Raw genomic sequence first — 20,170 nt, 5'->3', positions numbered from 1 at the left:
AGAGCCTCAAGCGCAGCGTCACATTGGCATAAGGAATGCAGATGAAGCCCTTTGTACCGCAGTGTAAATATATGTATGAATATCCTGAAGTCCAACTATCTAACTAAACCTCTATGGCATCTGACCTAGTATTTCCAAAATAGTTGATGATTGGTCAGAGTCTGTGCTAGAGTGAATGATTGAAGCTCACAGATTGGGCGCCTGTATGTCACGTGATGCTTACATGCCGAGGTTCGCGGAGGAAGCTTCGGGGAGGTTCCAGAGCGATAAGATAAGCGGTTCCAGCAGCCTCCACAGCCTCCGCGTTTCTTCTTGTCTTGTATAGACCACTCCTGCGGTGTCTCAGTAAGCAGCAGTGGTCATAATGGCGCTTTCTAGAAAACAGAATATTCTGTATATAAGGATGAATTATTACCAACTCAGATCGTTCTCTCTCCATCGAGTTCCCATTTCTTCAAGCTTCAGTAACCATCTTCTCTATAGATCCAACCCGCTCACATAAAGTTTCTACCATCTCCCTAACAATCACCTCTTCAGTATACATTCCTCAGACATTCAAGAGAATGGCCTTTTTCCCTCGCTACTGCTCGGGTGACTTTACCCCTCTCTTCCAGCTCCTCGACGACTACGACATGCACCAGTCTACTCGCCGACCAAACAACAAGAAGGCCACAAGCGTCCGCACCTTCACTCCCAAGTTCGACGTCTACGAGCTCCAAGACAGCTACTACCTAGATGGAGAGCTTCCCGGAGTCGACCAAAGCAAAATTGAGATTGAGTTCTCCGACCCGCAAACTCTGGTCATCAAGGGCCGCTCCGAGCGCAACTACCAAAAGCAAGAACAACACCAACAACTCGAAGCCGAAGCCGATGACAGGTCTGAGACCTCCTCAGTCAAGTCTCACCAGCCTACAGTTGAAGACTGGGATGAGATGAGCGATGCTCCCTCTACCTCAGATGCACAGCCAACCCCAGCATCTACACCCAAGAACAAGGCGCCGGTCAAGAAGAATCCCGAGCCAGCTTACAAGTTCTGGGCGACTGAGCGCTTGATCGGCGAGTTCCATCGCACATTCACCTTCCCGACTAGAGTTGACCAGGACTCTGTCCGGGCCAGCTTGAACAACGGAATCCTGTCGGTTGCGCTTCCCAAGGAGCCAGCTCCTCAGCTCAAGAAGGTCCGCGTGCAGTAGACGGGATTTTCCTTGACTGTTTCTTCATGACGACATTGGCTCTCTTTACCTGGTTCTTTCACATTCAATTCGTGTTTACACCTCGTGGCGCTCGGTCTACATCATGGCGAAGCTGGATTGCATGAGCTAGCGATTTCTCTTTACCTCTCTTGTACAGTCAACGGCAGCATGTACCATAGCAATGTTAATTTCGAACTTGGAATATATTACTCAATTTGGATTACAGCATTAAAAAACAGCATACATACTACAAATATTATTGTATCTCCTGCACGTTAGGTCCCAGTAGGCTCATAATTCACTGCAAAAATCATGCCGCTTTACGTATCTCACACATACAATAGATCTAGCCTGGCCGGTGGCCAGCAGAGAATTGAATAAAAACCCAATACCTACCATTTGATCCCGCCCTTTGGCAGCGTGCGCAGCTAGCATTTAGTAAATGACACTATCGCCTGCCCGCGTCCACACGGTAAATTTTTGAACCTCAATCAGAGCAGCCCTTGCTTGAAGAAAGCACCTCTTGCACCTGATTCCGCTAGCCGCGAACGCCCGCTTCCACCGCCGGAATCAATTACCGTGTGGAAGGAGTTTCTTATTTTGTGATAGATAGGTTCAAGCTAATCTTTCGCGTTGCACTCCTTCGGGTTCCAGGCGAGGCTTGCTGAGGCCTAGATGTGCTGGCGTGTAGGCGCATCAGATATGACATCTCATGTTGATGCACTAACTCCGAAGCCCTCAAAAATAGTCGCGGCTTGTTGGACTGAATGGGAGCCAGCTCGTGGTTTCTTCTGTTCTACCAAGCTTTGACGGCTAAAGTGGGCCCTCATAGTACCGGTCTACGTACTCACGCTTGAGGAAATTGCATTCGCTCAAAAAGACATGCCATGTTCTGAGGTCAGCAACCATATGTGAGTTGTGTGTGGACGATGGGATAAAGATATATGGTTGACATGTGACTTAATGGACAATACGATGCACTTTTGATTCCCTTCACCCGATCATGGTTATGTAACGATTACATCTGTAGCACAATGATAATGGACTTCCAGCGTCGATACAAGGGTAAAAGCCGATAGTAGCCAGGACTCCGTAGGGGGTATACACCAAATAAACGAAAGACATAGCAATAACATGGCTTCGGGACAACAAAGGAAATAGGAAGCAAAGCAAGCAAGGGATATACAGAACAAGTTTCATGCAGTTGGAAGTTTTCAGTAGAGCTCAAAGGCTGTGCGGTGCAGATACCCGATGCTCCGGCTGCGCGTGCGGCCCCGCGGCGGCTGGGACGAGATTTCACAGCGAGGGAGCCCATTCTCAGAGACAGCGAGCCAAGGATCGGACTTCACTCCGCTGGTGTGTCGTCGATATGGATGGGTTGCAACAGACGCTAGAACCCCGTTCCCCTGGCTCACTGATTCCGGGAAAACAAACGCCGGATTGCCTTCATGATTCATATATAAGGGGTTATTAAACTGTCCGTTGCCGTGATGTAACACATCTGATGTGAAAGAGTAAGGTCCTGTGGAATCTGGGGGATCGGTGCTGCGAAGTTGCGCGCAGTATATAGGGAGCGGAGGGGCTTGATTTGGTACTGCCGGGGTAGGAAGCGATGAGCCCCTTGTCCGACCAGTTATCTGATTTTGCGTCCGCTCGCGGTGCATTCTGGTCATACTCATTGGTCGTCCACGAATGTACGAAAGTTGAGTCATGACGTTCTGACTGGTAATCATCGGAAGCGTATTGGACTTCTCTGACTCAATTTCTCTTGAGCTTTCCGCAAAGGCAAGCTTTCGAAAACCAGGGGATCGCCGTAGTGAAGCATGGGAGTCTATAGAGTTCCGATGGGATGCCGCAGAGCTGTAACCGCTGTCAGCTCGTCGATGGGAGCTTGCGCAACTGCTGTAGCTGAGATGTCTTTCAGGAACTTTCTCCGGCAGTGAAGCAAGTCCTCTATTCTTGCCATGAATAGATATTCCCTCATCCTCAATTTCACAAAGTCCCATCTGATGGCTTGAAAGGGATGTAGGTGATTTCTCAAATGAATAGGGGCTGGCAGGATAGTCCGTATCATGCTTCATTGTGGATAGAGAAGGAATGTTCAAGATGGTTGCCGGTAGTCCATTTCGTGCTGAGGTAGTTTGACGAGCTTTGGTCTCAAGAGGCAAAGTGTCCATGGTATGATCGACACCCTCAGCATTTTCAAGAAGAGGGTAATACTTCCTGTACACGTCCAATTCATCGGGGGACATCGGCCGTAGGTTATGAGTGTCATTGCCAGCTGGGCTTGGAAGACGCGCAGAGCTTGCGCTGTCCCTCATGGTCTCCGGAGTCGTGTTGTCTGGTGGGCTAAGCCGCGTTCGGTCACTGGGACATGGAGATGCAGACCCATTTACGACACGTAATGTACCAAGCTTGATGGTGCCGAGATGAGAGTACTCGAAATCACTAGGGGTCGGTGGCCGAATTCGTGATCGTGTCCCAGAATTGTTAGCAATGACATCTCCTTGGATCGGATGGGATGCATGGTGGGGGTCAAGAAATGTGTTGTCTGAATTGGGTGAAATAAAGTCGGCCTGACGAGACTCGGAAAGAATTGTGCAGGGTACATCTCTTGTTGCTTTCCTCGTGGCAACGCCAGGCCTCATAAGTAAAGAACGCCGTCGAATCGGAAGAGCCTCCTGATTGTTTACCCTTGAATGGGAGTTGAGTGACGCAAATCTATCGATTGTACGTCGGTCGACGTTCTTCTTGGCATTCAGAGATGGCGAATGAACCGAATAAGATCTTCTCGGCTGTCCAATCAACTGAGACTGCGGATTGCTTTGAAGAGTCGTTGGTTGAAAAGCCGCGGTTTCGGACAGTTGAAACGAAGCTCGCCCGTACATTGAGCCTCGCCTGCTGGGAGCGGGGGTGGGGGATGTAGGCGATTGTGGCCATATGTCAGCTGTGCTTTGGATACTTCGATGAGCGACGGGAAATCCATTGGACCGCCATCCTGTTTCGTGTCGCAATGGCTTCGCAGAGAATGACTGTGATCGTGGGTTTTGAGACACAGTCTCCCTCGGGCTGACAGTAACCGATGTACCTGCCCACGGGTCTTGCCATGTAGTTGGCGTGGTTGGAAGAGAAAGAGCCTGGTCAGGGGAATGGCGCGCAGAAGGTCCGTTTGAGCAACCCTGGGTTGCCTGGATCTGTGGCGGCTTTGAGAGTCGGTTTGAGCGTCGGCGCTTGTCTTTACTCTGCAGCGATAAAGAGCTTCCCATGACTTGCGCAAAGAACCTAGTATCCCGTGTATCAGCTCTCCGAGATCCAATTGAAAACAAATAGTACACATGCAACAAGAGAGTTGAGGAGAACAGCAATCCAGCGAAAAGCTGAAACCAATATCTCTGGGCTGCAAGGTCTCTCTTCATTGATGGTCCAAAAATGAGTCGGTCAGACCATACGTTGCAACTTGTCTGCCAGATTTGGAATAGACAGGTCAGAAGGGAGCTATGAGGCTTTTCGTATGCCACCCGAGCCCTGGGACTTTTTCTCGAAAAAAAAAAAAAAATCTTCATGCCCGTGTCTGCAATTCCGCTCTTAAAGTAGAAGGGGTTGGGCACACCGTACGGAGTAATAGTATAGAAGCCGATGCAATGATATACCGGGGGCTCGTAGATCTTACCTATTAGGGTGTTGTAAAAGCAAAAAAAAAGTCAATCACTAGACTGAACAATCTAGCAAGAGATAAACAAATATATACACCAGACGTCTTCAAAGATAAGTCAAGATAGCGATCGGATATAAACAGGGCCCGGCAGGCTGGTATCGTGCACACAGGGGCCCGAGTCGAGAAGGGCTAGAATCAAGACATGTATGGACAAAGGACTGCCTGGTTGAACAATCAAGCCACCTTTAGGCACGTAAGGGAATCAGGATACATAAAAGAGCAGAGCACTTAGACGTGAGACCATGATTGAGGAAGCAAGTCACACACGACAATGACGAATGCGTTAGTCGACAACAAGCGCGAAACGAAATCGGCGCCAGAAGATGACGAGACCGGCAGGAGGAACGGGGGGGACTCAAAGGCTCAAACGCAGAAAGGCCGTTATGATGCGGAGGCAAGATGTGATCGCATAACAACAAACTCATGCAGCAAACTGAGACCTGTTAGTTGAGGGTCCGTACTCTGTAACTGTTAAAATTGTCAGAAAATGTGACATTTCCGGTCGCGGACAGCCCACCGAAAAGTTCGCCCCAAAGCGCGTGCGAGCTGTCTAAGATCACATTGGCAACAATTCGTCTCCGCATGGACAGATCAAGAATGACCTGAAAGCTGAATCCGCGCTAGTCCAACGGTCTCCCCTGGCTCCATGCCATTGATTGCCGACTGTTGATAGCAGAAGCGGGCCCGGCGCGAGCCTGTTTGGGAGCAGCTCCCATTGAGTTTGATTAATAGGATCAACCCAAAAAACAGGACCAATGGCGCAACATGAGGTCAGGATTGAATCGAACAATACATGAGACGCTGGATAAAGCCCGACAATGGCATCGCAACGAGGGAAGTTCCAAGACTCGGATTCCCAGGGGGCCAGGTTGCAGGGAGAAAGGAAGTAGAATGGCGCGGTGTCGTTGGCCGGTGCAATCGGGTGGATCTGGCAGCTTCATCGAGCTATCTTCCCCGCTCCGCACAGCTTGCGATCTCAACCAACCACTTCTGACTTTGGGGCGACAACAGGCGGAAAAAGAAACGAACAACAATGGAGAATGGCCCATTATGACCACAGGGTTGCAGTGGCATCCATTGCGCAATTATCTGGTGACGAAGCTGTCCCAACTTCTGGCGTGGATCTGCGATCTTGTCTGGTGGCTTTGGTCTTACCGGTTGCGGCTAGCGGGATCAGCTGCATTCAGGCGGCTGGACTCTGCCGGATTGGCGATCTCTCGTCGACCGACTTCAACTCTGTCTCTCGCTGCTGCAAACAGTCCCCAGGCTCCAAAGTTGCCAGGCTGCCTTTTGTGGCAAAAACGTGTGCTGAGTCCTGGCCCAGACCGGTGTCCTCCGAGAGGCATTCTGCAACCTCAGAAATCTTCTGCAGCTATTGCCTGTCGGTCTGAGCTCGCTGGCACACCGACGAGTCTTGAGCGTCCGATTCGAATGGCTGCAGATTCCCGGCCCTCGGGTCAAGATACAGTATCATCTTTTCCCTTTCTCACAAATGACGAGTTCAAGAGCGCTTGTCGCGCCTTTCTGAATCATGTTTATGCGGCGGGCAGCTCAGCGGCGGGATGGTCCTCAATCCGGTTCCAGGTAGTTGATCCTTTCCAATTGCCTTCCTCCCCCGTCATCTTCTTCGCTCCATCGTCACCTGGATCTGCTGACCGACCAGGAACACGAGCCGGTCCTCACGATCTCTCAGTGCTTCGAGAGCGACCCATGCAATCCTTCTCCGGATGATGCTTCCGCACAGTTGAGCGGTGCTAACGATGACCATGTCTTAGACCTAGAAGCCTGCGAGGAAGACCCTGTCTGTGAATGCAAAAGGTTCCTAGCTTGCACTCTGTCTAATGTTATTGACAGGAATGTTTCATTCGTACTTTCGTCAAGTCTGGGAGATTACAGGTAGATTATGATATCGTCCTCTCACCTACTTATCAGGTCCCGGTCCTGTACTTTGTCTCACAGCGGATGGGAAAGCCGCTGGGAATAGATGAAGTTTACAGTCATCTGGTCAGAGACCAGTATAGGAAGAACATCGAAGGTGTGGGTATCATGGGTGGTATTAGTTTCGGCGTACGTGCTAGTAACCTTGACACTAGAGCGCCTGACTCATATATCGTAGTATCATCCAGTATCCGGAACCCCGGCATTTTTCGTCCATCCATGCAATACTGCAGAGGCCATGAAGGACATCGCGAGCGGAGATAGCGTCAGTCTTGAGGCATATCTCATAGTGTGGCTTGGCTTGGTGGGGAGTTGTGTTCGCCTCCAACCGCCAAGCGAGCTCTTTGCGACAACGGGTATCCCAAAGCTTAGTGGATAGAAGAGCTGGGCTCAAAACAGGCGCGGACTTTCAGGTTTCTCATCCGCCAAATTTTGTATTGCTTCCGATGCGGGCAAATTAATCCTCGTCCGATGAAGCCTCCATTGGCACATCACTATCCTCATCCATTGGCGCTTCCCCTTCATCACTTTCGTCCTCTCGAGGTCGCTTCACTCCTTGAGTCGTTCCGTTAAGATCAGCTGTGGGCTTTGGCGGCAGAGCTGTTGACCCAGGGGGTCCGCTAAAAATTGACTTTTGAAGATCTGTAGAAACGTTCGTGGCCTGACCAGGAGCTGCAACTGGGGCGTTATAGGTTCCGCGAAGTCGTGCGATAACATCAGAGGTTCCCTTGGCATAGACGATTTTCTATCCATATATTAATTCCATTCCTGATTGCAAGCATGCATTGTGAGCTACTTACCATCGGCTTCCCGAAGAACTCAAACCCCTGGAGTGCACGCATGGCTTGTGTACTTGCTTGGACATCTTTGAACACGACGTGGGCTTGACCGCGCATCTTTTCGGTCTTCATGGCCACGATGTCCAAGACTGTGCCATAGGTGGAAAAAAGTGTGTAGAGTGAGAGTCGGAGGTCAGGTTTTCGAAGATTGTCTGTCAGGTTGGTGCAATATAGTCTTCAAGTTTGTTAGACGGTTTATATTTTCCTCGAGGGAGAACTACTCACGTTTGATTCGGAAAACCTGCAGCAGGTGGCTTCGCAGGTGTGCGCATAGGAACTGTTTTTGAAGCCATTGCAGGTTGTTAACGGAGTTTCAAGCCAAGGGAGATGGTGTGTTTCATGCGGACCGAAGCAAAATCTTCTTCTGCCGCTTGCTTCTTCACTGAGTCCTGAGAACAATCAAGCTTGAATCTGCGCCAACGCGATTCGACCATGTTGATCTGAAGCTCTGCCGTTAGATTAAATCAGTCACATGACATGGATTATCTAATCACCTCCGTGCGGCTCGCATCATAGCCCCATTGCTCCCCGCCCTCCAGCTGTACCTTGTCAACAGAACAGCAACTCACGACAGTAGAGAGCTCCTCCTGTCGTTGCAATCACCCTAATAATGGCTACTCCCGAAGCTCATCATCTATTCCATAACCCAATCGCCGACCATTCCTTCTCATCCGACAAGTCAACCTTGGCTGTCGCCCGAGAGAACAATGTCGAGCTGTACCAGAAGTCAGGCAGCAAGTTCTCCCTAACCGATGAGCTTAAGGGTCACGAAAAGACCGTCACTAGTGTGGACATTGCACCCAACTCTGGTCGTATCGTCACCTGTTCCCAAGGTATGGCATTATGATCTAGCTTGACGATGATTGTTTCTAATACGACTCGGATATAGACCGCAATGCCTACGTCTGGGAACAAACCCCCGCCGGATGGAAGCCGACTCTTGTGCTACTTCGGATCAACAGGGCCGCGACTTTCGTGCGCTGGTCGCCGTCGGAGCAGAAATTCGCTGTTGGATCAGGTGCCCGCGTGATCGCTGTATGCTACTTCGAGGAGGAGAACGACTGGTGGATATCCAAGCACCTGAAGAAGCCCATTCGGAGCACTATCACTACCTTGGCTTGGCACCCGAACTCTGTTCTTCTCGCTGCAGGCTCGACCGATTCACATGCGAGGGTCCTATCCAGTTTCATCAAGGGTGTCGATACTCGTCCGGAACCCAGTGCATGGGGAGAGCGACTCCCCTTCAATACCATCTGCGGAGAATTCTTGAACGACTCAGCTGGATGGATTCATGGCGTGTCTTTCTCTCCGAGTGGTGACGCTCTTGCGTTCACCGGACATGATAGCAGTGTCACGGTGGTTTACCCTAGCGCCCCTGAACAGCCTCCTCGCGCCATGTTGAACATCTCGACTCGCCTTCTCCCCTTCAACAGCTTGATCTGGAATGGAGAAAATGAAATCATTGCCGCTGGCCACGTAAGTCAAAATAGAGATGTATACGCTATTACATAACCTTTAAACTCTAATATTTGATAGGACTGTGAGCCCTACCGCCTGCGCGGGGATGAAAGCGGATGGCAGCTGGAAGGCAGCATCGAGAATAAGGCAGGAGCCGGAGCTGGCAGCGTTCGCGAGGAATCTGCCCTTAACATGTTCCGTCAAATGGACTTGAAAGGACAGACCCGGGCCGACACGCAACTGAAGTCTGTTCACCAGAATACTATCAGCACTATCAGAGTGCACGAAGAGACCAACGGCGGCGTGCACAAGCTTAGCAGTAAGTTTTCGATCCACTGCATTTGCCATTAAGCTAACTCTCGTCCAGCAAGCGGAGTTGACGGCCGGGTCGTTATCTGGACGATTTAAGTTGGGGGTTTACATGGGTTTGGTCCTAGCTGAAACATGAGCCAGGAGCATATGTAAATACGGTAGAGAATAGGACATGATACAAACCTTCTTCAGACCGGTCATCTTCAGCGTCTAGTCAGATGAAATAGTCCGGTGATGTCACTGGATGTTGTACGTGTAGCCAGATCAGGAAAAGCGCCCTGGATTAGCGTTACCCCAGATTCGCCAACGTCACGTTCGTCTGGATTGGCAAGGCAAGATGCTCGCTTGACCGGTCTTCCTCCTCGCTATATCAGCTCAGACGCCACCCCAACGACCATGTCCAGCCCCCGGGCACTGCGTCAAGATGATCATGTTTCTTGACCACGTCTTCCCACTTTTGGTCCTCCTCACGCAACTATGCCGTCTTTCGACTGCCAACGTGGTACCTCTAGAAGCCACGAATACCCCTGAAGGCCAAAGGCTCGAGCGTCGAATCTCTCCGGATCTTTTTGACTCTTTGGATGAGCTATCCCGGATCGTCGATATTGCCTATTGCATCGGAACAACGGGGGTTCAGAAACCATTCCAATGCCTCAGCCACTGTCGTGATTTCCAAGGCTTTGAACTTATTGAGGTACGCTGCCTCGGGAACATACTTCCCATGTGTCTGACCGCTGACTGCAAGTTCAGGCATGGCATACAGGTCCCTTTCTCTCCGATTCCTGCGGGTACATCGCCCTCTCGCATTCTCCTTCACCTAAACGCATCATTGTTGCCTTCCGCGGTACATACTCCCTTCCCAACGCCATTGCCGATCTCTCTGCCATACCCCAGGAATACGTACCCTTCTCCGTAGGAAACGGCACAGACGATGACAACGCTCCCAAGTGCACAAACTGCACCGTGCACCTCGGTTTCATGAACGCCTGGCGATCAACACGCGACACAATACTCGAAACAATCTCCGCCGCAAGAGCCAAATACCCAGACTATGCCGTGACACTAGTCGGACACTCCCTCGGCGGCGCAGTTGCGGCACTTGCGGGTACAGAAATGAAGCTGCGCGGCTGGGACGCGACTGTTACGACATTTGGAGAACCAAGGGTGGGCAACAAGGCGTTTGTCGAGTTTCTAGATAAGACGTTCCACCTTGATTCGGAGAATGCGCGGGACTGGATGTTTCGAAGGGTGACGCATGCCAATGACCCTGTTCCTCTTGTCCCGCTTACGGAGTGGGGGTACGAGATGCATGGTGGGGAGATTTACATTTCGCGTGTCGAACTTCCCTTCTCTGTCGAGGATGTGCAGTACTGCGAGGGCGCTACCGACAGAGAATGTATCTCTGGTATGGAGAACGGAGACAGTGACTCCCCTTCTCTATCGGATCGTCTACTCGATCTCATACCCGGTAGGCTTGACGCAGAGCAGCAGGTCATTTCAGACGCTACTCCACAGCAAGAGAGTGAGAGCGAGGAAGATGCAGAGGCACCTCCGCAACGTCTTGAGCTTCGAGACACGTCTCGTCTCCCGTGGAACCTGCTTCCGCCGAGGTTCCGGCTGTGGGAATTGTTCTACTCTCACCGCGACTACTTTATTCGGTTGGGGCTCTGTGTGCCAGGTGGTGACCCGTCGGGGACTTGGTAATAGTTCAGACTAGTACTTGCTGCTCCTGTCTTGGTCTATATTGCTGTGAGAATGTGATCTTTTTTAACGGCGTAGCTTTCTACCATTCCAGAACCATACTACTGAAGTTTTCATTGGATGCATGAGAGATCTAATGTCTTCGAATTAACCAGCGGCGCAAAGGTCTTCAATACTCTAAACAATTTACATCGGGTAGACAGTAGCAGAAAAAACGACGCTAAACCTCGCATACAGAGTAAAAGCAGGATGTATCAACGTGAAGCCATGAACACAACATAAATATCAGCCAGTGACATAGATAGCAAGTATAAACAAGAATCTGACAATGCAAGCTAGGTCCAAAAGGATACAGATAGACATGATGAGAGAAATGTAATCGACACCATATAATCGCTCCATCTCACAAGGCAAAGCAAACAGGCAAGCCATCAATCACTTTCCATGCTCCAAATTCGGCACAATAACCGGCCCGTACTTAACCACCTGCCCGAACGACCCATCCCCCTGCACCATGAAATCAACAGCCAGATTCAACTTCCCGCTGCCTCCAGGTTGCATACCCGGCTGCTGCCCACCATACATGGCAAGACTCATCTGACTCCCGCCAATAGCATCAGGATCATAAGCCACAATAGCCACGTAATTCCGTCTCCCCATGAGCTTCTTATACTCGCGCGCTTGGCCGCTCACATCGTTCTGGAAGATCTCCATCATGTTCTCCTTTGTATCTGATGGTTGGGATGGAGTTGATTTGTGGCCGTTTGCGGGGACATAGAGCGGTTTGTTGTTGGAGTGTAGCATCTTGATGATGTATGAAGGGGGCGGGCTGTTTACGACGCTGGACGAGATAAGCTGGTACATTGTTTTGTGGTCCGATGGGCGGGCCGGGTCGTGGACTAAGCCTGCGCCGCAGACGTTGACGGCGCCGGAGAGGAAGGTCATTCGGAGAGATTTTTGGTGTGCTATACCTTGAAGGGTGCGGATTAGGTAGGTTCTTTCGAGGTCCTGTTTTTCCTTATCAGCATTGTGGATGAAGAGAGTAGGGGAGGCGAGAGAGGTAGGTGTCAAAGTACCTTTGATTCGTGAGTCCATTGATCTCGAAGCTCATCGAGAAGATCAAACTCTCCGAATGGGCTGAGGATTCCGCCCATCAGGCCGCTCTTGCCCACGGCGCGTTTTACATGGTCGAAGCCTGAACCTACGACGTCCTTGGCTCCTACTACGCCAGCGACCGAGCTCGTCACCTTGCCGAGGACATTGTATGCGCCTGTGACTGCGCGCTTGCCGGTCGTGATTGTCTGGGCGATATGTTCGGCGGTTTCCAGCCGGGGGTAAATGAGAGGCATTGATGTCATCCACAAACAGTGCTGTACTGACGGCGGAAGCATAGCAATCTTGGGGAAGATGCCTTGGTATGTTGGTCCGGCGAGGACTTGGTGTTGGTTGCGCTCAGATCGACAATCAAGACCGACGAGGACTACGGCAGGTCCGAGGTATTTGACGAAGTGCCAGCCAGTGCCTGTGATGGTGAACAAATCATGGTCTGTGCTGACATTGCGGAGTATGTCGAGTGTCGTATGGTGCTGGAAGAGCAGGTACATCTCGATACCAACGCGTCCGATATTCTTGAACATGTTCGAGAATTGCATATGCTCAGGGTATGAGCCAAAGCCGTCGAAGCTGTCAAAGTTAGCTTGGTTGAGGTGAGTGTAATCGGATCGAACTTACATATCATGATCATCTATTTGGCAAACATACGGAATCTGAGCAAACGACTCTCGCAAGTATGGTTGATCAAAGTGACTGGTGTAGTAGTGGAAATAGCCGTGAGAAACATCTTGCTCGTGAGCTGCTGTCCATGGCGCTGTCTTTCTCGCCTCCTTTCCCCGAATCATAAGCCATTGCTTGAGGGAAGCAATCTCCTTCCACATTCTATCGGCGTAGATCTGCCCGCCTAGGCACAATTGAGCATGGAACCCGCCAATCTCATTATGCTTCTGCATGATATCCTTCCACATCAGGCCAACACCGCCTAGTCTGGATCGCTCGCTCTCGTTCACATTCAGCGAGAAATCATTGCCTGAAGTTGAGATGAAGCGCCAGCTCGTCTCATGCTGACCGGCGATCAAGAATTCGTAGCGCGTGCAGCCAAGGTGCGATGTTATAGCATATGTCCATTTGGCGGCCATATCATCCATTTTACAATCGACCTCGTACTTATAGAAGGTCCATCTCTGGTGGGTGGAGATGGCCATCGCCTTGAGCTGCCGCGGGTTTGGAGATAGGTCGACACTCTGGTGGATATGGATCGTCGGAGGCTGGCCGGCGTCGGTGACTAGAAGAATAGAGCCAAACCATATACCGCGCTGTACATCCATGTTTGCATACCGAAGATAAGGCCCGAAGTAAACGCCGTTTGTCGGGGCAACCTTGTACTGTTCCACACCACTAACCGGGGGAGGACCAGAGAATACTGATACTGCTGGAGACTGTAAGCTTTCAAATCCAGGTGTCATGGGAACGCCAGGAGAAGCCAATGGCTTGCCGAAAGCTGATAAGCCTGGCGAGGCGAGAGGATGGGCGCTGTAAACACTGCCAACCGGTGACATTGGCGCCTCGTTGAGATTAAGAGGGGTGGGTCCTTTGGGAAATTCCCACTGAGTGGACTGCGAAGGAAGGTGGATGTAGTAATACTGGCCAGAGTTTGGGTCCAAGTGAGCAATCCAGCCCTCTGGAAGCGGAGGAGGAGAAGCCGGAGGTAGGCTGGAAGACCCAGGTAATGTTCCAGCTTGAGCCTGCTGAGCTTGGAAAGCTGGGTGCTGCTCCTGCTGGGCACCATTCGGGATGTCATTATGCGGTGACGGCCCAGTAGCCTGCTGGGCCTGCTGCTGCCTTGGGTCATTGGCGAAAGCTGGATGGTCTTGGGCGGAGACCATTGGCACAGCAGCAGCAGTCACAGCAGCGGCGGCAGCAGCCTGTGTTGCCGCCGGATGTTGTGTAACTGCAGGAGCCGGTTGATTCGATGCAGCCGCCATACGTTGCTTCTCGTTCGGGTACCCTTGCGCGGCGGACGCGGGGCGTGGGACGCTTGAATAGGCTGGGGGGGGTGACGAACTGATACGCATGCTTCCGAAGTCTGACTCCAACGCATTATTTGGGATCCTTCCAGATTGTTGCGTTTGTGGCACCTGCGAAGGAGATGCCACTGGATTGGGAGGAAGAAAAGGGTTTGGGACGGGCGTCTGGCTCTGGGAAGGCACTTCCTCAGCGCCCTGATACACAGTCGGTGGTCCATGAGGGTGAGACCCTGGCAGCTCAGTTGGAGTCCAGGGCCGCTGGACGGGATTTTGCATATGATCCCTAGGCTGTTGTCCGGCATATTGCTCAGCTCTTCGTTGTGCTGCGGCGCTTTGAGCTTGTAAGCCCGTCAGCGTTGAAGTGCCAGCAATCCCCGACGCCGCATAGCGAGCTTCAATATCAGAAGTCGGGTGCTGCCCTGGCTCGACAACAGGTGTTTCCGGGGGCGGAGGAGATCCTCGCTCGGCACGCGTTGTCGATGTTGAAGCAGTGGAGCTGATACGGTTTATACCGTGTTGCTGCGGAGGCTGCAAGTTTTGTTGAGCCGCCGTACGGGATGCTGGTCTTGAGGAAGTGGAAGGTTGCGGAGGCGGGTAATAGTGCTGGTTGTAGTCCGTATACGCCGTGCTTTGCGGCGCGACAGCAGCTGGCGGCCCTGGAGCCCGCTGGTTCGTCCGGGCAAAGTACATCTCCCGGTCACCTGCATCAACGATTGGCGATTCCGGTAACGGCTTGGGCGCATTCCCGCGCCGCTCTGCCAGTGTTGACTGTTTGGGCTCGCGGCCATCTCGGGGTCGCAACGCGGCAGGATAGTCGACCGGCGATAGTCCTCCGCTAGATGCCGGGGAGGCACTCTGTCTGCCTGTCTGGTTTATCGGACTCGAGCCACTGGAGCCCGACGGGCGAATATATTGCTGGGGTCTTGATCGATCATCGGGATAAGGCAGAGGAGCCGCAGCCTGAGGGGCTGGCGAAGGTGTTTCTCGCTTGCTGAAGCGCAACGGCCCGATTACAGGGGACTCGATCTCCTGCTGGTTAGGGGATTGTAGGAACAGCTCCTCCTGGGAACGATTGTTCCCAGAGGGGTTCATCGTGGCTGTTCTAGTTGCTGACCGTGGTGGTTCCAAATATATATACGTAGTGATGATATTATAGAAGTCCAAGCGCGGTTAATCGCAAGAAAGCAGGAGAGAGATGAGGACAGATAGTTCGAGAATAGGGGACGAGAAAGGAGCTCTCTTGGTGGGCTGGGATGCGGGGTGAAGGAGGACAAGAAGAATAGGCGACAGCGTAGTGAGTAGTAGCGTCTGGTCGTGAGCGCTCTCCCTTGTATAGTGTCAACTGCCAACGCAAGTTGCAGCCCAACAGGGTCGAGGAAGTTTCAGCAATAAGCGCATAAGCCTGTGACCAGCATCAGGCCGATGGTGATCACTGGCGAAATCACACCGCGAGCATGCGATGGTTGGTTGGATGGTGAGAGATACGCGCCGGGCATTTGGCAGCGGCTTGGGGTCCTTCATTGGCCCAATTTCTCCTGCGCGGAGGGGCTCGTCTGGCTCAATTTGCCGCCCACCAGCGAATGTCACTCCAGCTCTCGGCAGTCTCGAATTCTCCTAGTGCTAATAATATCCATAATCACATTATACCCCTGCAGACTACAGAGGAGGTATCTAGAGTGGACAAAGACTGAAGTTCGGTCAACTGCGCTCGGCCGGGTCGCCCCGCTGCAAAACCAAAGATGAAGAAGAACAAGCCATGACTCGTGCACTCGTTGTCGCTAAACAAACAGGAACAAAAACAGAACAAAAACGCCACAACCAATCACACTATTGAAACAGTTATGCGACTCAGCAAATATGGTTCACCCGTAGCTCACAATGCGATATCCATGGTTCGCCGCTACCTCTATCCAATCGGTGTCGCGTAAATGCCCTCCGCCTCGCATGTGCTGCATCTGGGTCTCGCAGACGACCTGGAGCATGGTGCTTGTCGTCGTCGCGTCGTACCCCAGTTCGGCCTCCCCGAGCTTCGCTAGGGTGTCCAAAGCCGCCATCTTGGCTCCGTTTGACGATGTCACTGTTCCCGACAAGAAGAGAGGGAAGTTGAGGAATAGAGGCCCATTGTGGCGGCGCTCCGCAATAATCCGTTCTGAGTGATGCAGAATTGCATCTGTATGGTGCTGGATTTCCTTCTCAACGTCATTCCCGATATGAGCGCCTTGTCCAGGCCAGACGTTGTGGCAGGAGAAGAGGAGCGCAGTGTGAAAAAGGACCGACAGCTATGGAATATGTTAACTAGGGCTTAGGAAAGGTAAAGGAGCCGACCAACCTTATGAAAGCCATACTGAGATCGCTTGGGTAGGTTTGCTTGGTTCTCCATGAGAAATCGGACCTCCTGTGAATTCCACAGCTGTTGAAGACTTCCTCGCAGATTCTCAACCTCTGAATGCAGGAACTGGCCCTCGGCTGTTTTCGCTTTAGCAGCAATCAGTCCAAGGCGACCGGCCATGTAGATGCATTCCCGATACAGACGCACGACCAATGGTTGGACGTCGTACTCCCCAGGTTGCATCACGCATGGGCCTGTGTTTAATGGGGATACGGCGTCTGAAAGCAAGTGGTTCTCGATAGCGGCTCTAACGTACTCGCCGGAGCCAGCACCACTCATCAGCGCAAACAAATCGACGTGGCAAATCAGCCATATAATGATAGGGTATCGCTCTCGCTCGACGACGGTTTGTCTCAGCAAAGTCAACTGAACCAATCGGGACATATGGTGTGACCACAGATTTGATCTGTTGCTGGGCGTTGTGAAGGTAATCTAATTTGTTAGCTGAGAAGAAGAACGGTGATAATGGAGCGTACCTGATAGATGAGGAGAAGGAAATGCGTTAGAAAAAGGCCATCCGATAGAACATCGTCACAATTCTCCAGGCTACTTTGCAGAGCGGGTAGCGCTTGGTCATAGTATTGTAGAGCAGTCATATAGTGAGCATTCCCTTGACGGACGAGACTGAGAGACGACAAGGCCATCATCACATGAAGAAGCTATTATCATCGTAATTAGGATCTATGCACCCCAAACAAAGCATTCGGCACCACCCACTGGAGGGAAATTGGAAGCCTCTTGCTCGAAAATATTCGCTTCCAAATAATTGTGGGCGTCAGGGATCAGTTGCGTCCATACGACATTTTGGAAGTGGTCGAAAAGCGCCATGTCGTAAGTTTCAAGATCGAAGGACTCGGATATCTGGTCCTCAGAGACCTCATGTACCGGAGTGTACAGCATCGGTGCCGACACGGGATTGGAACCTAGATCAGATTCTGGAGATCGCGTATAGCTCCGACGATTGCTATATGTTTGTTTCCTCGAGTCCCTAAACTGATGCAGGATCACGACGTTTGGATCTTCGGAGGTGACGACATCGTCCATGGGGTCATGGCTATACTCAGACATGGGGCTCAAGTACGGGTTACCAAGCACTGTGTCAAGCGTATCCTCCGTATACTCTGGAAGGCGCGCAAAGCTTTCTGGCACCACGACGACATGATATGTCCCTGGTGCTGAGCTCTGTGCTTTCTTTTCCCGGTCTTCATCCGATGTGAGCCTCGAGAAGTCGGGAAGTAAGTCGCATGGCACGGGATCTGAGGAGAAGTAGTGAGATCTGCGACGCGGTACTTTGACTGCTGGGATGAGAAATTCATAAGTACAGAGGGCAAAAGATGGGAGCGGGGTTCCTTACGATCCCAGACAGCGTTTCCTTTTGTCTTGACATCTGGCATGCGTTCCATAACCCGACGGGTGTCGTCTCTGAAGCAAAGTCTAGGCCGGTAGTCGCAGACATGGCCAAGGCGCGCACATTGCTATATACCGTGAGTTGATGCATGAGAGAATATTGTTCTGATACTCACGTTGCACTGGGGATGGACCTCGTCACACTTGACTATTGACAGTTAGCAGGTGGTCCGTTGGACAAAGTAAAGTCGACTCACTCTTGCGACTCTAAACAGATCGAAAGAATCCAAGTCAGCACATCCAACGGCCAAAAACAGACACGGATGTAGCAGAGAAGAAGGGTTAGCTCACTCGACAAGTCCTAGAGGGCAAATTAGTAACTGCATCTCAGAGGCTATGTGGTGCAAGACATACCAACAGCCAGTCCTAGATCGAGGAGGGAAGCGCAAGCGCGGCTGTACAATGGCGGCCTTGATAGTCGTAGGCGCGCCGGGGGCCACCTCGTCTTTAGGGGCAATGGTAGGCAAGCGCATAGGACGCTTCCTAGAAGACTGGCCTCTCCGGGCAGACATCCCTGGGCCAAGGATCGTCATGAATTGAGCAGCAGATAAAGTGGGCACAGGCGCTCGACTGCGGAGAAAATAGGAAGGATGATTAGGAACACGGGTTCGATAGATGGAGTGCGGATGACAAGCTACCTTTAAGCATATATATAGTATGGCACTAGAGCCTCACGAGCCACGTGTGGGCGATGAAGGTTATCAGGCCAGGCCCTTGTCCTGAATTCCTTATTTTTCTGCCTCGGAGATACGTAACCGGCAATCGGAAGCGAAAATCCGCAAGGACTGAGGGACAGAGGAGAAAGAGAGCATCGAGATAGGTCGTTCAGCTGGGGTGGGGGACCAGCCTAGACAGAAATAAGCACGCCAGCATCGCGCAGGCCGTGGAGCTATCCATGAATAGATTAGGCGGAGGCGACAAAAGGAGGAAAGTCAAATTCCAGAGCCAGAAACAAGGAGACGCAGGAGACGCAGGAGACGCAAGATCCCGGTCGAGTGTGAAGAAAGTGAGAGAGGAGTAGTGTGGCGACTGGGAAAGTCAACGAGGGACTCAAGGAGAACGCCGAAATACGAAAGAGACGAAGAGAGGAAGCCAGCGAATGGGAGCGGATCGGAGGCCTGGACCAAGACGGTGATTGGCGCGGGTGGACTGGGGAGGGAGATAGTCTAACAAGATAAACTAAAACCAAGCACACACTCTCTCTCCAGGGCGGTGCAGCTGCCAACCATGTGGGGAGGCACTTGCATCTACTGATCACTCTTACACTACCTAGTCTACTCCTACAACTCCGTCTCTCTCCTGCATCTCCAGTCTCTTTACTTTTTCTTCTTTCTTGTCCACCTCTTGTCGCTCGTCGGGCTGCACCACCTCCGACTGCTCAGCCTGCCTGTGGCAACAAAAATAGGACATCTCGATCTCGATCCTTCACAAACCTTCAGACGCATCGGGTCGCCAACTTACTCGTCACATCGCGTCCCATTAATCGGGCCTCTGGTCGGAGGGTCTGGAGCTCCGGGAACGGGGGTGACTGCTTGTTGTCTCATTCTTGCTTCTTCTGCGATTTCTCGGACCCGACGGGCGACGACTGACTGACTCTTTGTCTTTCAATCTAGTCTGTCTCTGGGCGAGGAAGTCCAGTGTCCACAGATACAGCAATACCTAATAATCTCCCCGCTGGCCGTCGGGGCTTGGAGGCTTGGGCTGCGACTCAGCGAATGGGTTCTGGCGCCGGCCGCGACCTAGACCACCACTGCGCCCATGGATCCCCTCGCCAATTCGCCATCTGCACCAGGCCCTGCCATGTGCCAGTTACAAACGGGACTACCGATGACACTAATTTAGCGGCCCAGAAAATCGTCTCTGCACTCTGACCTCTTGATTATCTGAGGGTTTGTCCTGCAGATTTCCTGTTCCTCAGCCTGACCGGCCGCCCGGGCCAGGCCTGGAGCTCCCCAGACCAGGGCCCAGGGGACAGGACCAAAAAGCAAAGTGCGAGACGTGCAGGACATCATAGTCCGTCGGATTATTGAGCCATCCATTGTTGTTGCCCCTTCGGCAAGCTGCTCTTGTGATTCGCCAGCGCCTGCATGACTGGTCTGACTCGGATGAGGAGGCAATAATCATTGTTCTCTTGTCGC

The 20,170-nt window shown here is 51.9% G+C and overlaps 8 protein-coding genes across 8 annotated transcripts; 4 read left to right on the top strand and 4 right to left on the bottom strand.

The window, feature by feature from the left end:
- The first annotated feature begins 403 nt into the window (after positions 1–403).
- BDV14DRAFT_180504 (Hsp20/alpha crystallin family protein) lies at positions 404–1,431 on the top strand. Its single transcript, XM_073769921.1, has one exon. It carries the CDS (start codon positions 564–566, stop codon positions 1,191–1,193), a length of 630 nt encoding a protein of 209 aa, XP_073624421.1. The 5' UTR covers positions 404–563; the 3' UTR covers positions 1,194–1,431.
- A 369-nt stretch (positions 1,432–1,800) lies between these two features.
- BDV14DRAFT_125439 (uncharacterized protein) lies at positions 1,801–5,208 on the bottom strand. Its single transcript, XM_073765977.1, has 2 exons — positions 4,809–5,208; positions 1,801–4,475 (listed from the first exon to the last, which is right to left on the bottom strand). Exon 2 carries the CDS (start codon positions 4,457–4,459, stop codon positions 2,408–2,410), a length of 2,052 nt encoding a protein of 683 aa, XP_073624420.1. The 5' UTR covers positions 4,460–4,475; positions 4,809–5,208; the 3' UTR covers positions 1,801–2,407.
- A 2,095-nt stretch (positions 5,209–7,303) lies between these two features.
- On the bottom strand, positions 7,304–7,978 carry BDV14DRAFT_203788 (U2 snRNP complex subunit MSL1; the record flags this gene model as incomplete). The annotated part of the gene is made up of 3 exons (XM_073774361.1): positions 7,304–7,591; positions 7,647–7,860; positions 7,911–7,978. 3 exons carry the CDS (start codon positions 7,976–7,978, stop codon positions 7,304–7,306), a joined length of 570 nt encoding a protein of 189 aa, XP_073624419.1.
- Positions 7,979–8,295: 317 nt separating this feature from the next.
- BDV14DRAFT_203787 (WD40 repeat domain-containing protein) lies at positions 8,296–9,551 on the top strand (the record flags this gene model as incomplete). Its single annotated transcript, XM_073774360.1, has 4 exons — positions 8,296–8,518; positions 8,575–9,161; positions 9,222–9,462; positions 9,511–9,551. The coding sequence occupies 4 exons, from the start codon at positions 8,296–8,298 to the stop codon at positions 9,549–9,551; spliced, it is 1,092 nt and encodes a 363-aa protein (XP_073624418.1).
- BDV14DRAFT_124829 (lipase family protein) lies at positions 9,449–11,375 on the top strand. Its single transcript, XM_073765972.1, has 3 exons — positions 9,449–9,462; positions 9,511–10,149; positions 10,206–11,375. Exons 2-3 carry the CDS (start codon positions 9,880–9,882, stop codon positions 11,157–11,159), a joined length of 1,224 nt encoding a protein of 407 aa, XP_073624417.1. The 5' UTR covers positions 9,449–9,462; positions 9,511–9,879; the 3' UTR covers positions 11,160–11,375.
- On the bottom strand, positions 11,366–15,493 carry BDV14DRAFT_124860 (WW domain protein). Its single transcript, XM_073765973.1, has 3 exons — positions 12,888–15,493; positions 12,233–12,839; positions 11,366–12,164 (listed from the first exon to the last, which is right to left on the bottom strand). The coding sequence occupies exons 1-3, from the start codon at positions 15,326–15,328 to the stop codon at positions 11,592–11,594; spliced, it is 3,621 nt and encodes a 1,206-aa protein (XP_073624416.1). The 5' UTR covers positions 15,329–15,493; the 3' UTR covers positions 11,366–11,591.
- BDV14DRAFT_124734 (uncharacterized protein) lies at positions 15,494–16,038 on the top strand. Its single transcript, XM_073765970.1, has one exon. It carries the CDS (start codon positions 15,659–15,661, stop codon positions 15,977–15,979), a length of 321 nt encoding a protein of 106 aa, XP_073624415.1. The 5' UTR covers positions 15,494–15,658; the 3' UTR covers positions 15,980–16,038.
- Positions 16,039–18,657, bottom strand: BDV14DRAFT_124742 (Zn(II)2Cys6 transcription factor). The gene is made up of 9 exons (XM_073765971.1): positions 18,387–18,657; positions 18,324–18,333; positions 18,230–18,239; positions 18,149–18,180; positions 17,980–18,100; positions 17,343–17,923; positions 17,102–17,284; positions 16,566–17,057; positions 16,039–16,515 (listed from the first exon to the last, which is right to left on the bottom strand). Exons 1-9 carry the CDS (start codon positions 18,563–18,565, stop codon positions 16,099–16,101), a joined length of 2,025 nt encoding a protein of 674 aa, XP_073624414.1. The 5' UTR covers positions 18,566–18,657; the 3' UTR covers positions 16,039–16,098.
- Positions 18,658–20,170: the final 1,513 nt, after the last annotated feature.

The sequence above is a fragment of the Aspergillus stella-maris genome, assembly GCF_047715825.1.
Source record: "Aspergillus stella-maris strain CBS 113639 unplaced genomic scaffold BDV14scaffold_64, whole genome shotgun sequence".
Taxonomy (NCBI): domain Eukaryota; kingdom Fungi; phylum Ascomycota; class Eurotiomycetes; order Eurotiales; family Aspergillaceae; genus Aspergillus; species Aspergillus stella-maris.
The sequence above is the reverse complement of the archived record's forward strand: the minus strand, read 5'-3'. Positions and strand labels throughout refer to the sequence as shown.

Coding starts and splice junctions, on each gene's coding strand:
- BDV14DRAFT_124829 (XM_073765972.1), top strand. CDS start 9,880: ATGATCATGTTTCTTGACCACGTCTTCCCACTTTTGGTCCTCCTCACG. Junction 10,150..10,205: donor AAGGCTTTGAACTTATTGAG/GTACGCTGCCTC, acceptor CTGCAAGTTCAG/GCATGGCATACAGGTCCCTT.
- BDV14DRAFT_124734 (XM_073765970.1), top strand. CDS start 15,659: ATGGTGATCACTGGCGAAATCACACCGCGAGCATGCGATGGTTGGTTG.
- BDV14DRAFT_124860 (XM_073765973.1), bottom strand. CDS start 15,328: ATGAACCCCTCTGGGAACAATCGTTCCCAGGAGGAGCTGTTCCTACAA. Junction 12,840..12,887: donor CAAATAGATGATCATGATAT/GTAAGTTCGATC, acceptor TAACTTTGACAG/CTTCGACGGCTTTGGCTCAT. Junction 12,165..12,232: donor AATGGACTCACGAATCAAAG/GTACTTTGACAC, acceptor AAGGAAAAACAG/GACCTCGAAAGAACCTACCT.
- BDV14DRAFT_180504 (XM_073769921.1), top strand. CDS start 564: ATGGCCTTTTTCCCTCGCTACTGCTCGGGTGACTTTACCCCTCTCTTC.
- BDV14DRAFT_124742 (XM_073765971.1), bottom strand. CDS start 18,565: ATGACGATCCTTGGCCCAGGGATGTCTGCCCGGAGAGGCCAGTCTTCT. Junction 17,924..17,979: donor AGGAAACGCTGTCTGGGATC/GTAAGGAACCCC, acceptor TTCTCATCCCAG/CAGTCAAAGTACCGCGTCGC. Junction 17,058..17,101: donor TCCTTCTCCTCATCTATCAG/GTACGCTCCATT, acceptor CTAACAAATTAG/ATTACCTTCACAACGCCCAG.
- BDV14DRAFT_125439 (XM_073765977.1), bottom strand. CDS start 4,459: ATGGGAAGCTCTTTATCGCTGCAGAGTAAAGACAAGCGCCGACGCTCA.